General features: G+C 45.5%; 1 protein-coding gene and 1 non-coding gene across 2 annotated transcripts in view; both read left to right on the top strand.

Annotated features, from left to right (window-relative positions):
- Window positions 1–22,926, top strand: part of LOC123995272 (kelch-like protein 29) — a 121,477-nt gene that overhangs the window by 71,494 nt on the left and 27,057 nt on the right. Inside the window, exons 7-8 of the mRNA XM_046298770.1 lie at window positions 13,781–13,963; window positions 18,186–18,366. Coding sequence (XP_046154726.1) covers window positions 13,781–13,963; window positions 18,186–18,366 — 364 coding nt within the window. The remainder of the gene's footprint in view (window positions 1–13,780; window positions 13,964–18,185; window positions 18,367–22,926) is intronic.
- Window positions 21,473–21,546, top strand: trnaa-ugc. Its single transcript has one exon. It is a non-coding gene; the product is annotated as a tRNA-Ala (tRNA).

Genomic DNA, 22,926 nt, shown 5'->3' with positions numbered 1-22,926 from the left:
GCCCCAGTGTTGAGGATCAGCGGGGTGGAGATGTTGTTGCCTACCCTCACCACCTGGGGGCGGCCCGTCAGGAAGTCCAGTACCCAGTTGCACAGGGCGGGGTCGAGACAGCTTGATGACGAGCTTGGAGAGTACTATGGTGTTAAATGCCGAGCTTGTAGTCGATGAACAGCATTCTCACATAGGTATTCCTCTTGTCCAGATGGGTTAGGGCAGTGTGCAGTGTGGTTGAGATTGCATCGTCTGTGGACCTATTTTGGCGGTAAGCAAATTGGAGTGGGTCTAGGGCAGAGGTGGGCAAACTTTTTGACTCGCGGGCCACAATGGGTTCTACTAAAGCATTAAATGTAGTGTGTGCAAACCTCATAGCACAGTAAGAACACTACAACCCAATTTATTAACTGTCTTTCAAATGTGAAAAATAGCCCTTATCAGTTAATAAATTTGTATCAAGGGATATGCAAGATATGGCATTTACATACTATTTCGCAGATACTGGGAGGAGGAAATGTAAATAGATTAAAATAACATACGCACTGTGATTTATCAAGATTGCGTCTGTTTTTAATAAGTTTCAATCGAAGGTGCAAAGTTAAAGAAATCAACATTTATTGAAAAATGGAATCACTTTCAACATTCAAAACATATTATTACACAATGAAATACTCAAGCTCAATAATATCTACTTGTGTTAAACTCCGCAAAATCATGGATGGATTGTCCTGACCGTGCGCTCTACAAACTCGCCACGGACGCCCTCGCCTTCACGCGCAAACAGTACACGTGTATCGTTGCCAAGCACACAGACATAGGCTGTATTAAATATCCTACCTGCAGCTGAAAATTTAAATTTAAATTAAGAGCGATGTGCGGCGTGTTAATTAAGCTACTGTACCGCTGCTGTGCGTAAATGCGCATTGCTCTTAATTAAAAGACGCACTTCCAAACTTTCCATATGCATTTTTTCATAACACAGCAGAAAAACTCACCATTTCAGTGGGAACAGTGTTTGTCTCCCTTTTTTGCTAGTGCATCAAAGTCTGGAGTTAGTTTTGTTGTGGCAATTCTCAGGACAGATCTGAGGTGTTGGTCAGTTAACTTGGATCTGTGATGGGCTTTGTTGATTTTCATGACGCTAAACGTCTGCTCACACACGTAGGTCGAGCCAAACAACACCAGCATCTTTTGCGCCGTCCTCCGGAGGTTTGGAAACGCGGTCTCGTTAAGTGAAGCGTAAAAGTCATTCAGTTTAAGAGACTTGAACTTCTCGTTTGAGACGGAGTCAGACTGAAGATCGATCAGTTCCAATTGCAGCTCCTGCGGTGCTGATTCGGGGTCTTGTGACAGGGGACAGGACACCAGTTGAAGTGACTTGTCAATTTTTTCAAAATCACAGAACCGACGGCAAAATTCTCTGTGCAGATCGTCCAGTGATTTGCAGTATTTCTTCGCATTTCGGGCGTCCTCTTTCTGCACGGCTAGTGTGGGGAAATGTGCGAAAGATTTGTTTGACATTTGCCTGGAGAATAAAACCAGCTTGGATTTGAAGGCTCTCACATTTGTGTACATGTCGTGCGCAAACTGATCTTTCCCCTGTAGCTTCACGTTGAGCTCATTCATGTGTGAAAATATGTCCACAGCAAACGCAAAGTCACAAAGCCAGTTTGTGTCGCTCAGCTCGGGGAATTCTTCGGTTTTCCCCATTAAATAAAAAAATGAGCGAATCTCGTCTTTGAGCTCCCAGACTCGTTGAAACACTTTCCCCAAACTTAACCAGCGGACGCGAGAGTGGTAAAGTAGGTCCTGGTGATCCGCATTAGTTTCTTCCAGGAACGTAATGAACTGACGATGATTAAGTCCCCTTGCTCGTATGAAGTTAACAAGTTTTACAACTGGATCCACGACGTGATTAAGCTGCAATACAGACTTACACAGAGACTCCTGATGAATGATGCAGTGAAGTAAAATAACATCCTGGTCAGGGTTTTCTTCTTTCACTTTATCCTGGATTCTTTTCAGCAGCCCGATGTTTTTTCCAGTTAAATTTGGCGATCCATCCGTGGTGACATTGGCAAGTTTACTCCGAGGTAGCTTCATTCTCTCGATGACAGCAGACACCTGTTCATATAAGTCCTCTCCTCGCGTTTTCCCTTTCAGTGATTCCATGCTCAAAAGCTCCTCCGTTATCTCAAAACTGTCGTTAATCCCTCGGATAAAAATTAGGAGCTGAGCAGTGTCTTTTATGTCGTTACTTTCATCCAGTGCTAGTGAATATAACTTAAAGGACTCTGCCTTTTTGTTTAACTCGCTGACTATATCTTCGTCAATCAGTTCCACGCGGCGAGTCACTGTCCTGCGTGCTAAACTGATTTTTTTCAAACTTGGCTTTGCTCTCCGGACACAAGAGACCTGCTGTCTCTACCATGCACTCTTTCAAAAACTCGCCTTTGGAGAAAGGCTTGCTAGCCTTTGCTAATTTGAATGCCAGCAAATAACTTGCCTTGGTACTTGACTCTTGAATTGCAGTTTGTCGGTGAAAAAAGTTCTGTTGACTCTGTAAATTAGCTGCCAACCTCTGAGCAGTAGCCGCCCGTTCTTGTGTTGACTGCTTGCTAGCATAGTTTGCATGCTTCGTGGCAAAGTGACGACTGATATTGTACTCTTTGAAAACCGCAACAGCTTCTTGGCATATCAGACATACAGCCGTTGATCGGACTTCAGTGAAGAAGTATTTTGTTGTCCACTCCTTATTAAACACTCGGCATTCGCTGTCCACTTTCCTTCTCTTTGGTCCGCTCATTTTCACAGAAGGGCTTAATGGTGACGTGAAACGAAGTGAAAATTAAAGTGAAATAAAGAGAAATACGCGCCACTCCAACAACGGTCAATGTGTTTTGAGTGTGCCATCTATTGGGGAAACGTGGGGCATTGCAGGGAAATGGGAAAAAAGGAGGTTTTTACTATAATTTGGACAAGTTCGGCGGGCCGGATTAAAAAGCCTAACGGGCCGTATGTGGCCCGCGGGCCGTAGTTTGCCCATGTCTGGTCTAGGGTGTCAGGTAGGGTGGAGGTGATATGGTCCTTGACTAGTCTCTCAAAGCACTTCATGATGACGGTAGTGAGTGCTACGGTGTGGTAGTCGTTTAGCTCAGTTACCTTAGCTTTCTTGGGAATAGGAACAATGGTGGCCCTCTTGAAGCATGTGGGAACAGCAGACTGGTATAGGGATTGATTGAATATGTCCGTAAACACACCGGCCAGCTGGTCTGCGCATACTGAGGGCGCGGCTGGGGATGCCGTCTGGGCCTGCAGCTTTGCGAGGGTTAACACGTTTAAATGTCTTACTCACCTCGGCTGCAGTGAAGGAGAGTCCGCATGTTTTCGTTGCAGGCCGTGTCAGTGGCACTGTATTGTCCTCAAAGCGGGCAAAAAAGTTATTTAGTATGCCTGGGAGCAAGACATCCTGGTCCGTGACTGGGCTAGTTTTCTTCTTGTAGTCCGTGATTGACTGTAGACCCTGCCACATGCCTCTTGTGTCTAAGCCGTTGAATTGAACAGACCAGCGTGGGAGCTTCTTTTTTTAGTTTCTGTCTGTAGGCAGGGATCAACAAAATGGAGTCGTGGTCAGCTTTTCCGAAAGGAGGGCGGGGCAGGGCCTTATATGCGTCGCGGATGTTAGAGTAACAATGATCCAAGGTTTTCTCACCCCTGGTTGCGCAATCGACATGCTGATAAAATTTTGGGAGTCTTGTTTTCAGATTAGCCTTGTTAAAATCCCCAGCTACAATGAATGCAGCCTCCGGATAAATGGATTCCAGTTTGCAAAGAGTCAAATAAAGTTTGTTCAGAGCCATCGATGTGTCTGCTTGGGGGGGGATATATACGGCTGTGATTATAATCTAAGAGAATTCTCTTGGTAGATAATGTGGTCGACATTTGATTGTGAGGAATTCTAAATCAGGTGAACAGGATTTGAGTTCCTGTATGTTTCTTTCATCACACCATGTCTCGTTAGCCATAAGGCATACGCCCGCGCCCCTCTTCTTACCAGAAAGATGTTTGTTTCTGTCGGCGCGATGCGTGGAGAAACCCACTGGCTGCACCGCGTCTCTCCAGTGAGCCATGTTTCCGTGAAGCAAAGAACGTTACAGTCTCTGATGTACCTCTGGAATGCTACCCTTGCTCGGATTTCATCAACCTTGTTGTCAAGAGACTGGCCATTGGCGAGAAGAATGCTAGGGAGTGGTGTACGATGTGCCCGTCTCCGGAGTCTGACCAGAAGACCGCCTCGTTTCCCTCTTTTTCTGAGTCGTTTTTTTGGGTCGCCGCATGGGATCCATTCCGTTGTCCTGTTTGAAAGGCAGAACACAGGATCCGCGTCGCGAAAATCATATTCTTGGTCGTACTGATGGTGAGTTGACGCTGATCTTATATTCAATAGTTCTTCTCGACTGTATGTAATGAAACCTAAGATGACCTGGGGTACTAATGTAAGAAATAACACGTAAAAAAACAAAAAACTGCATAAAAAAACTGCATAGTTTCCTAGGAACGCGAAGCGAGGCGGCCATCTCTGTCGGCTTGGGAGATGGTACTTAAAACGTTTGATTTTGGATGGCAATTATAGGGTTTGTTATTTCGGATATTTGTGACTCTCAACTTCTTTCTTATGTAGCAACATTTGAATTTCTGTTTTTTATGTTGGATGAAAGTAGAGACTCAGAGCTACAAAATGGTTTATCATACACTGAATGTGAGGAACAATGGGGAAGTAATTCTGCTTTGAAAGTTGATCAACTTGTACCTACCTTTTTGAGAAAACCGTCTTTCACTGTTTTGGTACTACTATTGGAGAGCCCTCTTTGTCTACACCCATTCAACATTGTTCACACCCTCTTAAGCCTTAGTCCCACCTATCTCTTTAAGGGTTGATCTAACCGTTAGTACATAAATAGCCAGCTTCCATACATCTGAGAGCTTTTATCTGTGGTTTCGCGTTCAGAACACACACTGGACGCTCTGGCCAATAAGTAGGGTCGTTCCGAAAGCTCTGACCTCACAACACAGTCAAGCACCCAAGCTAACAGGCAAACATTGACTAGCTACTTCCAGACACATAATGAGAGAACACCCCACTCTGACCATTTTACTCGCCCTAGGAGAGCTGATTAGGATTTTTTGAAATTATCCAGTGCGAACTGTGCTGCTGGCAAAAAAAAATGTAATTACGCCTTTTTACCGACACCGGACATATTCAACGGGTGTTGAGCATTCAAAAATGCATCACTTATGCTCCACTCTGGCACACTAAGACAAGTATTTTAAGAAATGTAGCTAGATAGCAAGCTAGGCAAACAACGAATCCCAACGCATGATGTAACGTGAGTTAGCAAGCCAGCCAGCTAACGTTATCTAACTAACAGTTCACTTTAACTTGAAATAAAAATACTTTGTCAAAATTAGAGTGCAGTCTTTTGTTAAGATGTAGCTAGTTAGCTAAACAATGGACCATAATCACAACTCATGACGCATGAATCTGCAGGTAGCTAACCAACCCGGTTCTATGGCTATAACTACTCAAGCAAATGTCTGAGATAGCTACTAAGAATAAGATCATACATGTAACGTTAGCTAGCTAACAGTACACTAGAAACGTGTTATCTGAAAATCTTACCAGTATATATCATGGTTGGATGCGTCTCCTGTCTGATGCTATGCATGGTCGCCTTGGTTTGACGATGTAATCCAGACGGGTGTTTTCTCCATCTCCTTAGCTATCGTACTCAAATTCCACTGATTTCAAAACTCGGTACTCCAGAAAGTGGAGAGCATACACAACTTTAGCTAGTGAGCCAGCCAGCTAACATTAGCTAGCTAACAGTACACTTTAACTTGACTGTAGGTTTATGCAGTTTTACTACACAATCCATTTTTTTTTTTAACATCCACGTTAAACACGATTACCCAAACATACTGACCAGCTCCAATAGACTGACACGTGCTTTATGGTAAACCAATCTGAACTCATCTCTCGGCATGTCCAGCCCACTCATTATCTCAGGCGATCATGGCTAGCGGGAAGGTTGCTCACTTTTTCTGTGGCTAAACAAACTGGGCTCGTAATTTAACAATTGTATTTGTATTTACAAGTGGCAACCAAGTTTGACATTAAGGCACATAAAAGTTGACATGTTTGAAAAGACATTTCTGCCAAAAATGCATTTAGCTAAAACAGTTTTTTTAAACAGCTCTCCTGTGAAGTCGTCACTTGCGACATACGCCTAGTTTCCTAAATCGGGTCACATTTGTGTGCAAGCGTGGGAGGGCAGGCGGCATGCTTGTGTGAGTGTCCAGTGCCTCGTTTGAGTGATTATTCAGGCTGGTTTGTTTTAACGAACCAATGTAATGTGAGATTAATTTGTGTTACTCTAAAGAGGAATGCAGCATGGTCCTTGAGAATGGCTGAGTCACACACACTATGAAGCCAAAGCTTGCGAAATTTCCATAATATCTCTTTCCTTGTAATGTGGAAAGATGTAGTAGAGCGTCAAATAAAATATTTAGGTGGAGATGTTTGTTTCTAGTCTTATTGGTGAAATGTTGAACAAGTACATAAATATCAAATCATACATTAAAATGGTAGTGTGACCTCTGGTCTAAATACGTCCAGTACTATAAAACCCATGGCTGTTGGCATGACGACACAGCTTTCTGACCACTTACCAGAGAATCAAGTTAAGCCATGGTGTTGCATGGAGATGGAGGATGGATACTGGCTGGCTGACTGACTTAACTCAGTATCTACCCAGAGCTAGAATATGCAGTTTTCCCACACCACACATACATGCACACAGACCAAATCTGCACATGCAATGATTTTCACATTAGCAGCCTGGATGAGTGTGAGATTGTATGAATCTGAATCTGTGGGTAGTCTTAGGTAGGTGAAATGGTCACATTTGGCATGGACTGTGTTTCGAAAGTGCGTGCAAGCGTGTGTGTGGGCTGGCAGAGCGCCTGCTAGTGCAGAGTCCCTGTCCCATTGTGACTGTCACTCAACCTGGCTAGTCCCCTCACAGCAGGGCACAAACACACACACCATGTGAATACCCTTAGAGCGCACACATTGACTCAAACACACACTATCTGATTCTATGCCAGAATACTCTCACAGCTGGGGCACACACTCTGAGGCCAGTGGCCTCCGATCCTCACCATACCAAATTACCCCTCTGGGAGAGAGACCATAAGGTTAGAGAGGGAGGAGATGGAGGGCTTGGGCGGAGAGGAAAAGGTGAGTTGGTTTTAGTGATAGACTGAGGTATGAGTGAGATTAAGGGGAAAAGGAGGGTCCAAGAAGACGAGTGCAATGGGAGAGAACAAGATTGAACTGAGTAAAGAAATATAAGAGATTGAGATGTGGGAGAAGATGAAATAACTACAACAGGAAGCAGGGCTGAGGTAAGAGGGATAGACTGAGAGAGCAGGGTTTACAACAGGAAGCAGGGCTGAGGTGAGAGGGATAGACTGAGAGAGCAGGGTTTACAACAGGAAGCAGGGCTGAGGTGAGAGGGATAGACTGAGAGAGCAGGGTTTACGACAGGAAGCAGGGCTGAGGTGAGAGGGATAGACTGAGAGAGCAGGGTTTACAACAGGAAGCAGGGCTGAGGTGAGAGGGATAGATGGAGAGAGCAGGGTTTACAACAGGAAGCAGGGCTGAGGTGAGAGGGATAGATGGAGAGAGCAGGGTTTACAACAGGAAGCAGGGCTGAGGTGAGAGGGATAGATGGAGAGAGCAGGGTTTACAACAGGAAGCAGGGCTGAGGTGAGAGGGATAGATGGACAGAGCAGGGTTTACAACAGGAAGCAGGGCTGAGGTGAGAGGGATAGATGGAGAGAGCAGGGTTTACAACAGGAAGCAGGGCTGAGGTGAGAGGGATAGATGGAGAGAGCAGGGTTTACAACAGGAAGCAGGGCTGAGGTGAGAGGGATAGATGGAGAGAGCAGGGTTTAGCCGTTGGGTAAAAAGAGGAAGGGTCAGAGTAGGGAGTAGAACAAGGAGAAACGGAGAACGCAGAGAGGAGAGGTACAGACGGAGCTGTATTTTCTGTCAAATTGTGAAAGATATTTAGTCATAGAAATACAATCTTACCCAAAATTAGAAGGTAAATGTGAACCTAAATGATTAACCTAAATACATCTCTAAATAAAAATACTGTGTTTTAGCCTCCTGTCACAACCTAAGTGAAACATTGTCATTAATATTTGACTTTTTGTTCTGTTCTGGCTTTTCCATACTGCTACTAGTCATTACTATGCCTTTTCTAGAAGTCAGGTTAAACCTAGTACCAGTATTAATTGTATTTTTACAATTCTCTATTATTATTGGTTGTGATTGCTCTTAATATTACTACCACTGAACATGTTCATTATTTATTTTTCATTAACAGTCTAGTATATTCCTGGTCAGTGCTCTTGTTGGACCATTGTTGTCATGATTACTTTGACAATGTAAGGGTTTTGCTTTCCATGTCAATAAAGTAGATTGAATTAAATTGAATTGAGAAAGTGGGCGATAGAGGGAACGTTTTGAATAGGGGAAACTGGACTGGTGCAGGAAAGGTGTGTGTGTACAGGAAATGAAAGCTCCCGAGTGACATTTGTGTGTAAGAATCTATGGCGTGTGGAGGAGGAACCCTTACTTAGTCCTGCTGTGATGTAAATGACGGAGTGTGTGTGTGTGTGTGTGAACAGTAGGGAGCAGGCTGGTGTCAGGGATAGGAGTCATTAGGAGGTAGTGGCTGTGGTGTGTGTTCCATCGACACTAGGCTCAGCAGGTGGGCAGCTAACCTGCCAGAGTTCTCGCCCCTCCTTTCCTCTCATGGTCATGACACGGTAGAGAACACATGCTGTCAGCATCTCAGTGATCTATCCATCCCTCCATACATCCTTCCTCTTCCCCCACTGTTTCAGCAGCTGAATGACATCAGCCCCTGTGTGGATCTGTTGTGAAGGAGAATGTACTGCGTGCTCACACGTCTCTAGCAGCTCTACCCGTGATGTGATCCAACACTGGCTGTATTCACCTTCACCCTGGCTGTCTCACAACCCCCAGAGGACGTTTTGGTTCCATGTTTGGATATTCTACGTATGAACAGTTTCTAGTTACTCTAACAGAGGACAGAGGCGGGGATATGGAGCAAGAGCGAGCCAAGGACAAAGACTGTTAGGAAGAGAGGCAGAGAAAATAAATAACATTCATTCTGTTTTTTTCCCACTTCCCTAACAAGTGGAGAATTGTCTCCGTTTGACCTTCAACAGCAGGTGACAGGGTTCAAGAGGCATCACACCCCCCATCCAGATGTCATGTTCACTAACAAAAACATTCTGCAATTGAAAAATAAAAAGATGAGTCGCTTATCTTGGCAGTTACTCCACCATCCCTGGTGTATGCATGAACCTTCAGGTTGTTATAATGCATGATGATGTAGAGAGAACAAGGATCTAAACACCCATGCATTCAACCAACACATTATGTATGTTTCTTGTATATGTTCTGTGTCGAGATACATGGTTGGCATTTACCTCAGGACTGAGAATCACACATTCAGCAATATTGTACTGTATATGAGCAGTATGTCAGCTGAAGTTGTTCTGTAGTTGTTACCTGATGGTTGCTCTGTTGCCACTCTGAATACCACTGCACTGAGGTAAATATTTTTATACTGCTCATCTTCCTATATATTGTCTCTATTCCTCTGCTTTAATAATCAGTCAGTGTTCAGTCACCCATATCTGTAGTTACATTGGCAGCACATATTAATATTTGGTAAAGCTCTAGCACGTTTGTGGCCCATTTTTGTGATTTAAACTGCTTCTTCTTTGGAAGAAGCAGTGCATGTTTCCAGCCATCCTATCCCAGTGTCAACATTTACCTCTTCTCTCTGCTCATCCCACTAAAGCCTTCTGTTCTCCTCTCCTTTTTTTATCAAAAGCTCTCGCTGTATTTTAACAGCCCTGGAGAAAGACCGGAAGAGAGAAAATAAGGAAAGCTGGAGAGCAGCTTTAGTTAAGATGACCGCAGTGTTTAAAGGGATGGAAGGTGGTGAAGGGAAAAAAAGGAGTGGTGGAAGGTGGTTGTCAAGGGAACGAGGGTGGAGAAGGACTATTGATCCAGGAAGATGAGCCAGCGGTTAGAATCCAAGCTATGGAATGATTGAGGAATAGATCTCTTTCCTTCTCTCTGGCTTTCCCTTTCTCCCTCCCTCTGTCAAACTGCTGTTGAGGACTAAGAGGCCTGGAGATGCATGTGGCAGACAGCCAGTGTGTTTGTTTTGGATCACTGGTGTTTTTATACAGCGTATGCTGCCACACACAACCACAAACACACACTACGCATCACTAGCATCTTTATACAGCGTATGCTGCCACACACAAACACACACGCAACCACAAACACACACACTACGCATCACTAGCATCTTTATACAGCGTATGCTGCCACACGCAACCACAAACACACACTACGCATCACTAGCATCTTTATACAGCGTATGCTGCCACACACACACACACGCAACCACAAACACACACACTACGCATCACTAGCATCTTTATACAGCTTATGCTGCCACACACAAACACACACGCAACCACAAACACACACTACGCATCACTAGCATCTTTATACAGCGTATGCTGCCACACGCAACCACAAACACACACACTACGCATCACTAGCATCTTTATACAGCGTATGCTGCCACACACAAAAACACACGCAACCACAAACACACACTACGCATCACTAGCATCTTTATACAGCGTATGCTGCCACACACACACAAACACACACGCAACCACAAACACACACTACGCATCACTAGCATCTTTATACAGCGTATGCTGCCACACGCAACCACAAACACACACTACGCATCACTAGCATCTTTATACAGCGTATGCTGCCACACACACACAACCACAAACACACACTATGCATCACTAGCATCTTTATACAAGTCGCTCTGGATAAGAGCGTCTGCTAAATGACTTAAATGTAAATGTAAATGTATACAGCGTATGCTGCCACACGCAACCACAAACACACACTATGCATCACTAGCATCTTTATACAGCGTATGCTGCCACACACAAACACACACGCAACCACAAACACACACTACGCATCACTAGCATCTTTATACAGCGTATGCTGCCACACACAAACACACACGCAACCACAAACACACACACTACGTATCACTAGCATCTTTATACAGCGTATGCTGCCACACACAAACACACACGCAACCACAAACACACACACTACGCATCACTAGCATCTTTATACAGCGTATGCTGCCACACACAACCACAAACACACACTACGCATCACTAGCATCTTTATACAGCGTATGCTGCCACACACAAACACACATGCAACCACAAACACACACACTACGCATCACTAGCATCTTTATACAGCGTATGCTGCCACACACACACAAACACACACGCAACCACAAACACACACTACGCATCACTAGCATCTTTATACAGCGTATGCTGCCACACACAAACACACACGCAACCACAAACACACACTACGCATCACTAGCATCTTTATACAGCGTATGCTGCCACACACAAACACACACGTAACCACAAACACACTACGCATCACTAGCATCTTTATACAGCGTATGCTGCCACACGCAACCACAAACACACACTACGCATCACTAGCATCTTTATACAGCGTATGCTGCCACACGCAACCACAAACACACACCACGCATCACTAGCATCTTTATACAGCGTATGTTGCCACACACAAACACACACGCAACCACAAACACACACTACGCATCACTAGCATCTTTATACAGCGTATATTGCCACACGCAAACACACACGCAACCACAAACACACACTACGCATCACTAGCATCTTTATACAGCGTATGTTGCCACACGCAACCACAAACACACACTACGCATCACTAGCATCTTTATACAGCGTATGTTGCCACACACAAACACACGCGCAACCACAAACACACACTACGCATCACTAGCATCTTTATACAGCGTATGTTGCCACACACAAACACACACGCAACCACAAACACACACTACGTATCACTAGCATCTTTATACAGCGTATGCTGCCACACACACACACACAAACACACACGCAACCACAAACACACACTACGTATCACTAGCATCTTTATACAGCGTATGCTGCCACACGCAACCACAAACACACACTACGTATCACTAGCATCTTTATACAGCGTATGCTGCCACACGCAACCACAAACACACACTACGTATCACTAGCATCTTTATACAGCGTATGCTGCCACACGCAACCACAAACACACACTACGTATCACTAGCATCTTTATACAGCGTATGCTGCCACACGCAACCACAAACACACACTACGCATCACTAGCATCTTTATACAGCGTATGCTGCCACACGCAACCACAAACACACACTACGCATCACTAGCATCTTTATACAGCGTATGCTGCCACACGCAACCACAAACACACACTACGCATCACTGGCATCTTTATACAGTGTATGCCAACAGTGTGTGAGAGATGAGGCACCAGTAGTGTACTGAACACCATGGTTGAGCACTGAACATGGAGAGAATACTTATACTGGCTGAGAGAGCTCTGATCAAAACACACACACAGGTGGAGGTGCTGCTCTGAATTAGATGAGACCCAGAATTAAAATGCTGTTGTGTTTGCAGTGCTGCTGTTCTTGAATATCCACACATTGATTTAGCGTATTGATTTAGTAAGGGTTTGAGGCCATGCTGTGAGTCTCACTAGCACAGATAGAGAAGTGATGTGCATCTATGGGAATGGAGTAGAGGGGGTAGAAGAGGGTTGTGGGAGTAGAGATAGTGGGATAAAAGTATTTTCTGTGGCAATGGAGGGAGAGACTGAAGGAGGGAGGGAGAGAGACTGATGCAGACAGGAGAGTTATCTGCATGGGGCTGGAGAGTAGAGAGCTGCTGCAGCCTAACAGATGGCAGAGAGAGCTGTCTAGAGAATTGAGTTATATGTCCCACTTTACACATTACACTTTCCTGCACCAAGAGGAAACTTTGTCAGTTTGCATTTTGGTTTTGCATATCCCTGAGAGGCTATTGAATTGGAAATAACAATAAACAAGGCCTGCAGGCTGCTAAATTGGAAAAACATCTGAAGCCAAGTTTGGTGCCGTCTGTACACCAATTAGAGCTATGTCCATCATGTCCATCACCCAAAAGGAATTGTCCACAACCATAGTCCACAACCTTCCAAAATCCTGTTTCGTACGTGACAAACCTGGGCTTCCCACTTCCGAGGCTCCAAAATACCACAGCCCATTTCTGAAATGGATTTGCCTGTGAACTATCATATGTCATGTAGGTTATTTCCCTCCATTTCTCCCCACACAAATGGACTAATTGTTAGTTACAAACAATGCTTGAACCCAACTATGTCACTAGTTCCTATGCTATTGCAGGATCCTAACTGTGCATTCACTATTTACATTTCATTGTAAATAAATACCACCAATTATTGCACCTGTACCTCTGACTCAGTCAACAGTTGCTGCTCCAAACCAACTAAATAGGCTGGGTCCTTTTATCAGAAACACTGCTCTGACGCACTCACAAAAGCAGCATCCTCACCGTATGATAGTTTCTGCAAACACTTGTTTAATGAGTTTCTCTGTCTCTCCCCCTCCCTCTGTCCCTCTAGGTGTGGCAGAGGTGATAGTGTTAATCGGTGGTCGTCAGGCCATCAGTATGAACCAGCGCTCTCTGACGGCGGTGACATGTTTTAACCCTCAGAACAGTAAGTGGTTCCCATTGGCCAGCCTGCCCTTCTACGACAGAGAGTTCTTCAGCGTCATCTCAGCTGGGGACAACATCTACTTGTCAGGTAGGCTAACGACGTGGACCGTCACACACATAGAGTATATCTATATCTGTTTATCCATACAGCCAGTGTAAAGTTTTTAAATTATATTCATATTATTGTTCCCCTATATTCCTCCAGAGGTCTCAGTTCTCTGTTCTCTCCTCTGTACTGTATTCCTCCAGAGGTCTCAGTTCTCTGTTCTCTCCTCTACTGTATTCCTCCAGAGGTCTCAGTTGTCTGTTCTCTTCTCTACTGTATTCCTCCAGAGGTCTCAGTTGTCTGTTCTCTTCTCTACTGTATTCCTCCAGAGGTCTCAGTTGTCTGTTCTCTTCTCTACTGTATCCTCCAGAGGTCTCAGTTGTCTGTTCTCTTCTCTACTGTATTCCTCCAGAGGTCTCAGTTGTCTGTTCTCTTCTACTGTATTCCTCCAGAGGTCTCAGTTGTCTGTTCTCTTCTCTACTGTATTCCTCCAGAGGTCTCAGTTGTCTGTTCTCTTCTCTACTGTATTCCTCCAGAGGTCTCAGTTCTCTGTTCTCTCCTCTACTGTATTCCTCCAGAGGTCTCAGTTGTCTGTTCTCTTCTCTACTGTATTCCTCCAGAGGTCTCAGTTGTCTGTTCTCTTCTCTACTGTATTCCTCCAGAGGTCTCAGTTGTCTGTTCTCTTCTCTACTGTATTCCTCCAGAGGTCTCAGTTGTCTGTTCTCTCCTCTACTGTATTCCTCCAGAGGTCTCAGTTGTCTGTTCTCTCCACTGTACTGTATTCCTCCAGAGGTCTCAGTTGTCTGTTCTCTTCTCTACTGTATTCCTCCAGAGGTCTCAGTTCTCTGTTCTCTCCTCTGTACTGTATTCCTCCAGAGGTCTCAGTTGTCTGTTCTCTTCTCTACTGTATTCCTCCAGAGGTCTCAGTTGTCTGTTCTCTCCACTGTACTGTATTCCTCCAGAGGTCTCAGTTCTCTGTTCTCTCCTCTGTACTGTATTCCTCCAGAGGTCTCAGTTCTCTGTTCTCTCCTCTACTGTATTCCTCCAGAGGTCTCAGTTGTCTGTTCTCTTCTCTACTGTATTCCTCCAGAGGTCTCAGTTGTCTGTTCTCTCCACTGTACTGTATTCCTCCAGAGGTCTCAGTTGTCTGTTCTCTCCACTGTACTGTATTCCTCCAGAGGTCTCAGTTGTCTGTTCTCTTCTCTACTGTATTCCTCCAGAGGTCTCAGTTGTCTGTTCTCTTCTCTACTGTATTCCTCCAGAGGTCTCAGTTGTCTGTTCTCTTCTCTACTGTATTCCTCCAGAGGTCTCAGTTGTCTGTTCTCTTCTCTACTGTATTCCTCCAGAGGTCTCAGTTGTCTGTTCTCTTCTCTACTGTATTCCTCCAGAGGTCTCAGTTGTCTGTTCTCTTCTCTACTGTATTCCTCCAGAGGTCTCAGTTCTCTGTTCTCTCCTCTGTACTGTATTCCTCCAGAGGTCTCAGTTGTCTGTTCTCTCCTCTACTGTATTCCTCCAGAGGTCTGTTGTCTGTTCTCTCCTCTACTGTATTCCTCCAGAGGTCTCAGTTGTCTGTTCTCTCCACTGTACTGTATTCCTCCAGAGGTCTCAGTTGTCTGTTCTCTTCTCTACTGTATTCCTCCAGAGGTCTCAGTTCTCTGTTCTCTCCTCTGTACTGTATTCCTCCAGAGGTCTCAGTTGTCTGTTCTCTTCTCTACTGTATTCCTCCAGAGGTCTCAGTTGTCTGTTCTCTCCACTGTACTGTATTCCTCCAGAGGTCTCAGTTCTCTGTTCTCTCCTCTGTACTGTATTCCTCCAGAGGTCTCAGTTCTCTGTTCTCTCCTCTACTGTATTCCTCCAGAGGTCTCAGTTGTCTGTTCTCTCCACTGTACTGTATTCCTCCAGAGGTCTCAGTTGTCTGTTCTCTTCTCTACTGTATTCCTCCAGAGGTCTCAGTTGTCTGTTCTCTCCACTGTACTGTATTCCTCCAGAGGTCTCAGTTGTCTGTTCTCTTCTCTACTGTATTCCTCCAGAGGTCTCAGTTCTCTGTTCTCTCCTCTGTACTGTATTCCTCCAGAGGTCTCAGTTGTCTTTTCTCTTCTCTACTGTATTCCTCCAGAGGTCTCAGTTGTCTGTTCTCTCCACTGTACTGTATTCCTCCAGAGGTCTCAGTTCTCTGTTCTCTCCTCTGTACTGTATTCCTCCAGAGGTCTCAGTTCTCTGTTCTCTCCTCTACTGTATTCCTCCAGAGGTCTCAGTTGTCTGTTCTCTTCTCTACTGTATTCCTCCAGAGGTCTCAGTTCTCTGTTCTCTCCTCTACTGTATTCCTCCAGAGGTCTCAGTTCTCTGTTCTCTCCTCTACTGTATTCCTCCAGAGGTCTCAGTTGTCTGTTCTCTTCTCTACTGTATTCCTCCAGAGGTCTCAGTTCTCTGTTCTCTCCTCTACTGTATTCCTCCAGAGGTCTCAGTTCTCTGTTCTCTCCTCTACTGTATTCCTCCAGAGGTCTCAGTTGTCTGTTCTCTTCTCTACTGTATTCCTCCAGAGGTCTCAGTTCTCTGTTCTCTCCTCTGTACTGTATTCCTCCAGAGGTCTCAGTTCTCTGTTCTCTCCTCTGTACTGTATTCCTCCAGAGGTCTCAGTTCTCTGTTCTCTCCTCTGTACTGTATTCCTCCAGAGGTCTCAGTTCTCTGTTCTCTCCTCTACTGTATTCCTCCAGAGGTCTCAGTTCTCTGTTCTCTCCTCTGTACTGTATTCCTCCAGAGGTCTCAGTTCTCTGTTCTCTCCTCTACTGTATTCCTCCAGAGGTCTCAGTTCTCTGTTCTCTCCTCTACTGTATTCCTCCAGAGGTCTCAGTTCTCTGTTCTCTCCTCTACTGTATTCCTCCAGAGGTCTCAGTTCTCTGTTCTCTCCTCTACTGTATTCCTCCAGAGGTCTCAGTTCTCTGTTCTCTCCTCTACTGTATTCCTCCAGAGGTCTCAGTTCTCTGTTTTCTCCTCTGTACTGTATTCCTCCAGAGGTCTCAGTTCTCTGTTCTCTCCTCTGTACTGTATTCCTCCAGAGGTCTCAGTTCTCTGTTCTCTCCTCTGTACTATATTCCTCCAGAGGTCTCAGTTCTCTGTTCTCTCCTCTGTACTGTATTCCTCCAGAGGTCTCAGTTCTCTGTTCTCTCCTCTACTGTATTCCTCCAGAGGTCTGTTCTCTCCTCTGTACTATATTCCTCCAGAGGTCTCAGTTCTCTGTTCTCTCCTCTACTGTATTCCTCCAGAGGTCTCAGTTCTCTGTTCTTTTCTCTGTACTATATTCCTCCAGAGGTCTCTGTTCTCGTCCAGTCTCCATGTGTGTACATCTCCTATACAGAGGTAAACCTTGACATTCGACTGTGGAAACAGAACACTAGAAATGCTAAGAGAGAATGTTCTCCCCTCATTTCCCATGGACCTGGCCTGTGTGTGTCTGTGGGGAGGCAGGTGCTCAGTGGGGAAATCATCAGTGTGCAGTAGTACTAACCAGGGCTGAGGACCCTGTGTTCCTCCAGATAATGGATTGAATGTCTGCTCTGTTTGCTGCTTTCATACCAAGCTAGGTAATGCATTGTAACAGTGAGGGGTAGAAATAAGGGTGAATATACAGGCATTTTGTCTTGATGGTGCCTTGTTACATTTGCCCCAAGGTCATAACGATTCCAAAATGACTTATTGTAAACCAGTAAAAAAATAATCTATCTGGATATTTTTAACATTGGTTAAATTGTATATGCATTTTATTTAGTCGGTGTTAGTCTGGTGTGATGGTAGCTGACGAGTGTGTGGTGTGTGTGTTTCAGGTGGGACAGAGTCGGGGGTGATGGTAGCTGATGAGTGTGTGGTGTGTGTGTTTCAGGTGGGACAGAGTCGGGGGTGATGGTAGCTGACGAGTGTGTGGTGTGTGTGTTTCAGGTGGGACAGAGTCGGGGGTGATGGTAGCTGACGTGTGTATTTTATTTGTGTGTTTCAGGTGGGACAGAGTCGGGGGTGATGGTAGCTGACGTGTGTATTTTATGTGTGTGTTTCAGGTGGGACAGAGTCGGGGGTGATGGTAGCTGACGTGTGTATTTTATTTGTGTGTTTCAGGTGGGACAGAGTCGGGGGTGATGGTAGCTGACGTGTGTATTTTGTGTGTGTTTCAGGTGGGACAGAGTCGGGGGTGATGGTAGCTGACGTGTGTATTTTATGTGTGTGTTTCAGGGGTGATGGTAGCTGACGTGTGTATTTTATGTGTGTGTTTCAGGTGGGACAGAGTCGGGGGTGATGGTAGCTGACGTGTGGTGCTACATGTCTCTATTGGACAACTGGAATCTGATGTCCCGTATGACTGTGCCTCGCTGCAGACACAACAGTCTGGTCTACGATGGGAAACTCTATACCATCGGAGGTCTGGGTGTGTCAGGAAACCTGGACCATGTAGAGAGGTAGGACACTGACATGTGCCTATGGAAACAACTGATTAAGTGGCACAAGCTTTGGATGCTGCTAGTGTAGCAGTAACGGAAGCTGTGCTAAAACATGTTTGCAGGTGCTCTGTTGGCTATACTTATATTGAAGTTATTTCATGAAGTGTCTTGAATGTTAAGTTACATCGACTAGCTTTTTCAATAGAGCCTTGTGCATAGATGTCCCTGGTTAGAAGGATGGCTATTGCCTGTATATCCCTGTGTGTGTAACTGTCCTGAGCTGTAAAGGACAGTTTCATGTCAAACTTGATAATTGATTAGTGGGTAAAATCCCTTTGATCAGAAAGCAACACTTCCATCCACTGAAGTGCAACAATGAGACTGAAGGGCCTATGAGGAGATGTGAATGGCTTTATCTTCTGCTGCTCTCCACACACGGTCTTGATGCTGGGCTGGGGAGATTAAATTGAGCAATCAAAACAACATTACAGAACGTAATGGAACAGGCTGCTGCTGCTCATTACTGAACTGAATGGATCTCCCAAGCTTTTCTCATGCAACGACACACACACACACACACACACACACACACACACACACACACACACACACACACACACACACACACACACACACACACACACACACACACACACACACACACACACACACACACACACACACACACACACACACACACACACACTGTGAAGCCTCTCAACGCAACGACACACGCACACTGTGAAGCTGCTCTCAACGCAACGACACACGCACACTGTGAAGCTGCTCTCAACGCAACGACACACGCACACTGTGAAGCTGCTCTCAACGCAACGACACACACACACTGTGAAGCCTATCTCAAAGCAACAACACACACACACACACACTGTGAAGCCTATCTCAAAGCAACAACACACACACACACACACTGTGAAGCCTATCTCAAAGCAACACACAACACACACACACACACACTGTGAAGCCTATCTCAAAGCAACAACACACACACACACACACTGTGAAGCCTATCTCAAAGCAACAACACACACACACACTGTGAAGCCTATCTCAAAGCAACAACACACACACACACTGTGAAGCTGATCTCAACACAACGACACACACACTGTGAAGCCGATCTCAAAGCAACAACACACACACACACACACTGTGAAGCCTATCTCAAAGCAACAACACACACACACACTGTGAAGCCTATCTCAAAGCAACAAACACACACACACACTATCTGAAGCCTATCTCAAAGCAACAACACACACACACACTGTGAAGCCTATCTCAAAGCAACAACACACACACACACTGTGAAGCCTATCTCAAAGCAACAACACACACACACACTGTGAAGCCTATCTCAAAGCAACAACACACACACACACTGTGAAGCCTATCTCAAAGCAACAACACACACACACACACCGTGAAGCTGCTCTCAACGCAACGACACACACACACCGTGAAGCTGCTCTCAATGCAACGACACACACACACGTGAAGCTGCTCTCAATGCAACGACACACACACACTGTGAAGCCGATCTCAAAGCAACAACACACACACACTGTGAAGCCGATCTCAAAGCAACAACACACACACACACACCGTGAAGCTGCTCTCAACGCAACAACACAGATACCGACGACACTATCTCCATGTAACATCGATCCCTCAAATGGAATCATCTAATTTGATATGTCTCTGTAACGCTGCCACGCTGTGTCATTAAGGCTGTCTGGCTGGAATACTGAGTCCTGTAATGGAAACGCATTTGATTCCTCTGCCTCCAGTCGCAGCTTGTAATTACAGACCAAGCAGTGTATCTCAGCGTTTACAGCCAAACAAAGCAGTGATGTGTGTGCGTGTGTTCGGAGACCCTCAGCCAGTGTCCATTATCTACAACGCTCTCTGTCTGAAACTGTCAAAAGGTTCTGTCTGTTATCGGGGCACTCAGATGAACCGGGAAAGCAGTGGTAGAGGGGCAACTATGTGTAAGGGGTTCAACAGAATACTATGAACTACTAATGGGTGTACAGAAACAGCAGGTGTGTCTTATCTGAGTGGTTGAAATATTGGTGGACGAAATGTCAGAATTTATGGGGAAAGTGGGGGTGATGGCATATAGTAGGTGTTGCTGTGTTGGTTTTCACAGCGTGTGGACAGAAGTGTCTCCATGCTACAAGGCATGTAATTGCTCCCCAGGTGGCCAAGAGCTCCTTGTCTGAGAGATATTTATACTCCCTTGTAGCATGTGTGTGTGTGTGTGTGTGTGCGCGCGCACACTCAGCCATTCACACACCCAGTGTTGTTAAGCCATTTATAGTAATTTCCTTCCAGAATGGCTGGGCCAGCTAAGCACATGGATTTCTCATCAAAACAGCATTAAAACATGACAGGACTTTAACCTCAGCTCTCTAAAGATTTCTCACTGCCGTCTCACAGGTGGTCTTTCGTTTGCTCTCTAGGTGGACATATGGTAGTAGAGTAGGTCTGTCTGTTGGTGTACCGGGGTTTCCGTTATGAAAATGTGGTGCCCGACATTTGACCGGCAGAATTTTAATTTACCGGACATATCTGAAATGTGGGATTTGATATGGAGTTGGTACCCCCCCTTTGCTGCTATAACAGCCTCCACTCTTCTGGGATGGCTTTCCACTAGATGTTGGAACATTGGAACATTGCTGCTATAACATCATCATTTCTTCTGGGAAGGCTTTCCACTACATGTTGGAACATTGCTGCTATAACATCCTCCACTCTTTGGGGGAAGGCTTTCCACTACATGTTGGAACATTGCTGCTATAACAGCCTCCACTCTTTGGGGGAAGGCTTTCCACTAGATGTTGGAACATTGCTGCTATAACAGCCTCATCTCTTCTGGAAAGGCTTTCCACTACATGTTGGAACATTGCTACAGGGACTTTCTTCCATACTACCATTAGTGAGGTTGTGCACTGATGTTGGGCGATTAGGCCTGGCTTGCAGTCGGCGTTCCAATTCCACACCAATCTCTGTATGGACCTCACTTTATGCACGGGGGTGTTGTCATGCTGAAACAGGAAAGGGCCTTCTCCAAACTTCCACAAAGTTGGAAGCACAGAATGTCCTGTGTGGCTTAGTTAGTAGAGCATGGCGCTTGCAACGCCAGGGTTGTGGGTTCGATTCCCACCGGGGACCAGTAAAAAAAGTAGAATTGTCTAAAATATCATTGTATGCTGTAGTGATAAGATTTCCCTTCACTGCAAGGAAGGTTCCTAGCCCGAACCATGAAAATCAGCCCCAGACCATTATTCCACCTCCACCAAACTATACTGTTGGCATTATTTCACAATGGGATTTTTTGTTTCCCGGGACAATTGACAGGTACCAAATGTTATTTATCGGCATGTACCCTTTTGTAGTGACGAAAGCCAGTTATTACCGGCGAACGGAAACCTTGACATGTACAGTAGGTCTGTCTGGTGGGACTGAACACCTCCCTTTGGATCCTGGACTTCCTGACAGGCCATGTCCAGGTGGTGAGGGTCGGCAACATCACCTTCGCCACACTGACCCTTAACACAGGGGGACCCACAGGGGTGTGCGCTTAGTCCCCTCCTGTATTCCCTGTTTACTCAGGACTGTGTAGACATGTGCCACTAACACCAAGTTTTCCGACAAGACGATCATAGGCCCGATCACCAGCGACGATGAGACTGCCTATAGCAGTGGTGTCAAACTCATTTCATGGAGTGCCTAATGTCTGCAGGTTTTTGTTTTTTCTTTTCAATTAAGACCTAGACAACCAGGTGGGGAGTTCATTACTAAATAGTGACCTTAATTCATAAATCAAAAACAAAGGTGGAGTGTAAACCCGCAGACGCTCAGCCCACCGTGGAATGAGTTTGATTCATGGCCTATAGGGAGGAGGTCCGTGACCTGGCAGTGTGGTACACGAACAACAACCTCTCCCTCAACGTCAATAAGGACAAGGAGCTGATAGTGGACTACAGGGTGCTCTTCACTGACGAGTTGCAGTTTTGTCTAACCAGGGGTGATGGTCGGATTCGCGTTTATCGTCGGAATCAGCGTTACACCGAGGCCTGTACTCTGGAGTGGGATTGATTTGGAGGTGGAGGGTCCGTCATGGTCTGGGGCGGTGTGTCACAGCATCATCGGACTGAGCTTGTTGTCATTGCAGGCAATCTCAACACTGTGCGTTACAGGAAAGACATCCTCCTCCTTCATGTGGTACCCTTCCTGCAGGCTCATCCTGACATGACCCTCCAGCATGACAATGCCACCAGCCACACTGCTTGATCTTTGCGTGATTTCCTGCAAGACAGAAATGTAAGTGTTCTGCCATGGCCTGCGAAGAGCCCGGATCTCAATCCAGTTGAGCACGTCTGGGACCTGTTGGATCAGAGGTTGAGGACTAGGGCCATTCCCCCCAACTTGCAGGTGCCGTGGTGGAAGAGTAGGGTAACATCTCACAGCAATAACTGGTAAATCTGGTGCAGTCCATGAGGAGATGCACTGCAGTACTTAATGCAGCTGGTGGCCACACCAGATAGACTG

The sequence above is a fragment of the Oncorhynchus gorbuscha genome, linkage group LG14 (genome assembly GCF_021184085.1).
Source record: "Oncorhynchus gorbuscha isolate QuinsamMale2020 ecotype Even-year linkage group LG14, OgorEven_v1.0, whole genome shotgun sequence".
In the NCBI taxonomy this organism is placed as follows: Eukaryota; Metazoa; Chordata; class Actinopteri; order Salmoniformes; family Salmonidae; genus Oncorhynchus; species Oncorhynchus gorbuscha.
Note: the sequence above shows the minus strand (reverse complement) of the source record. Positions and strands in the feature narration are given on the sequence as shown.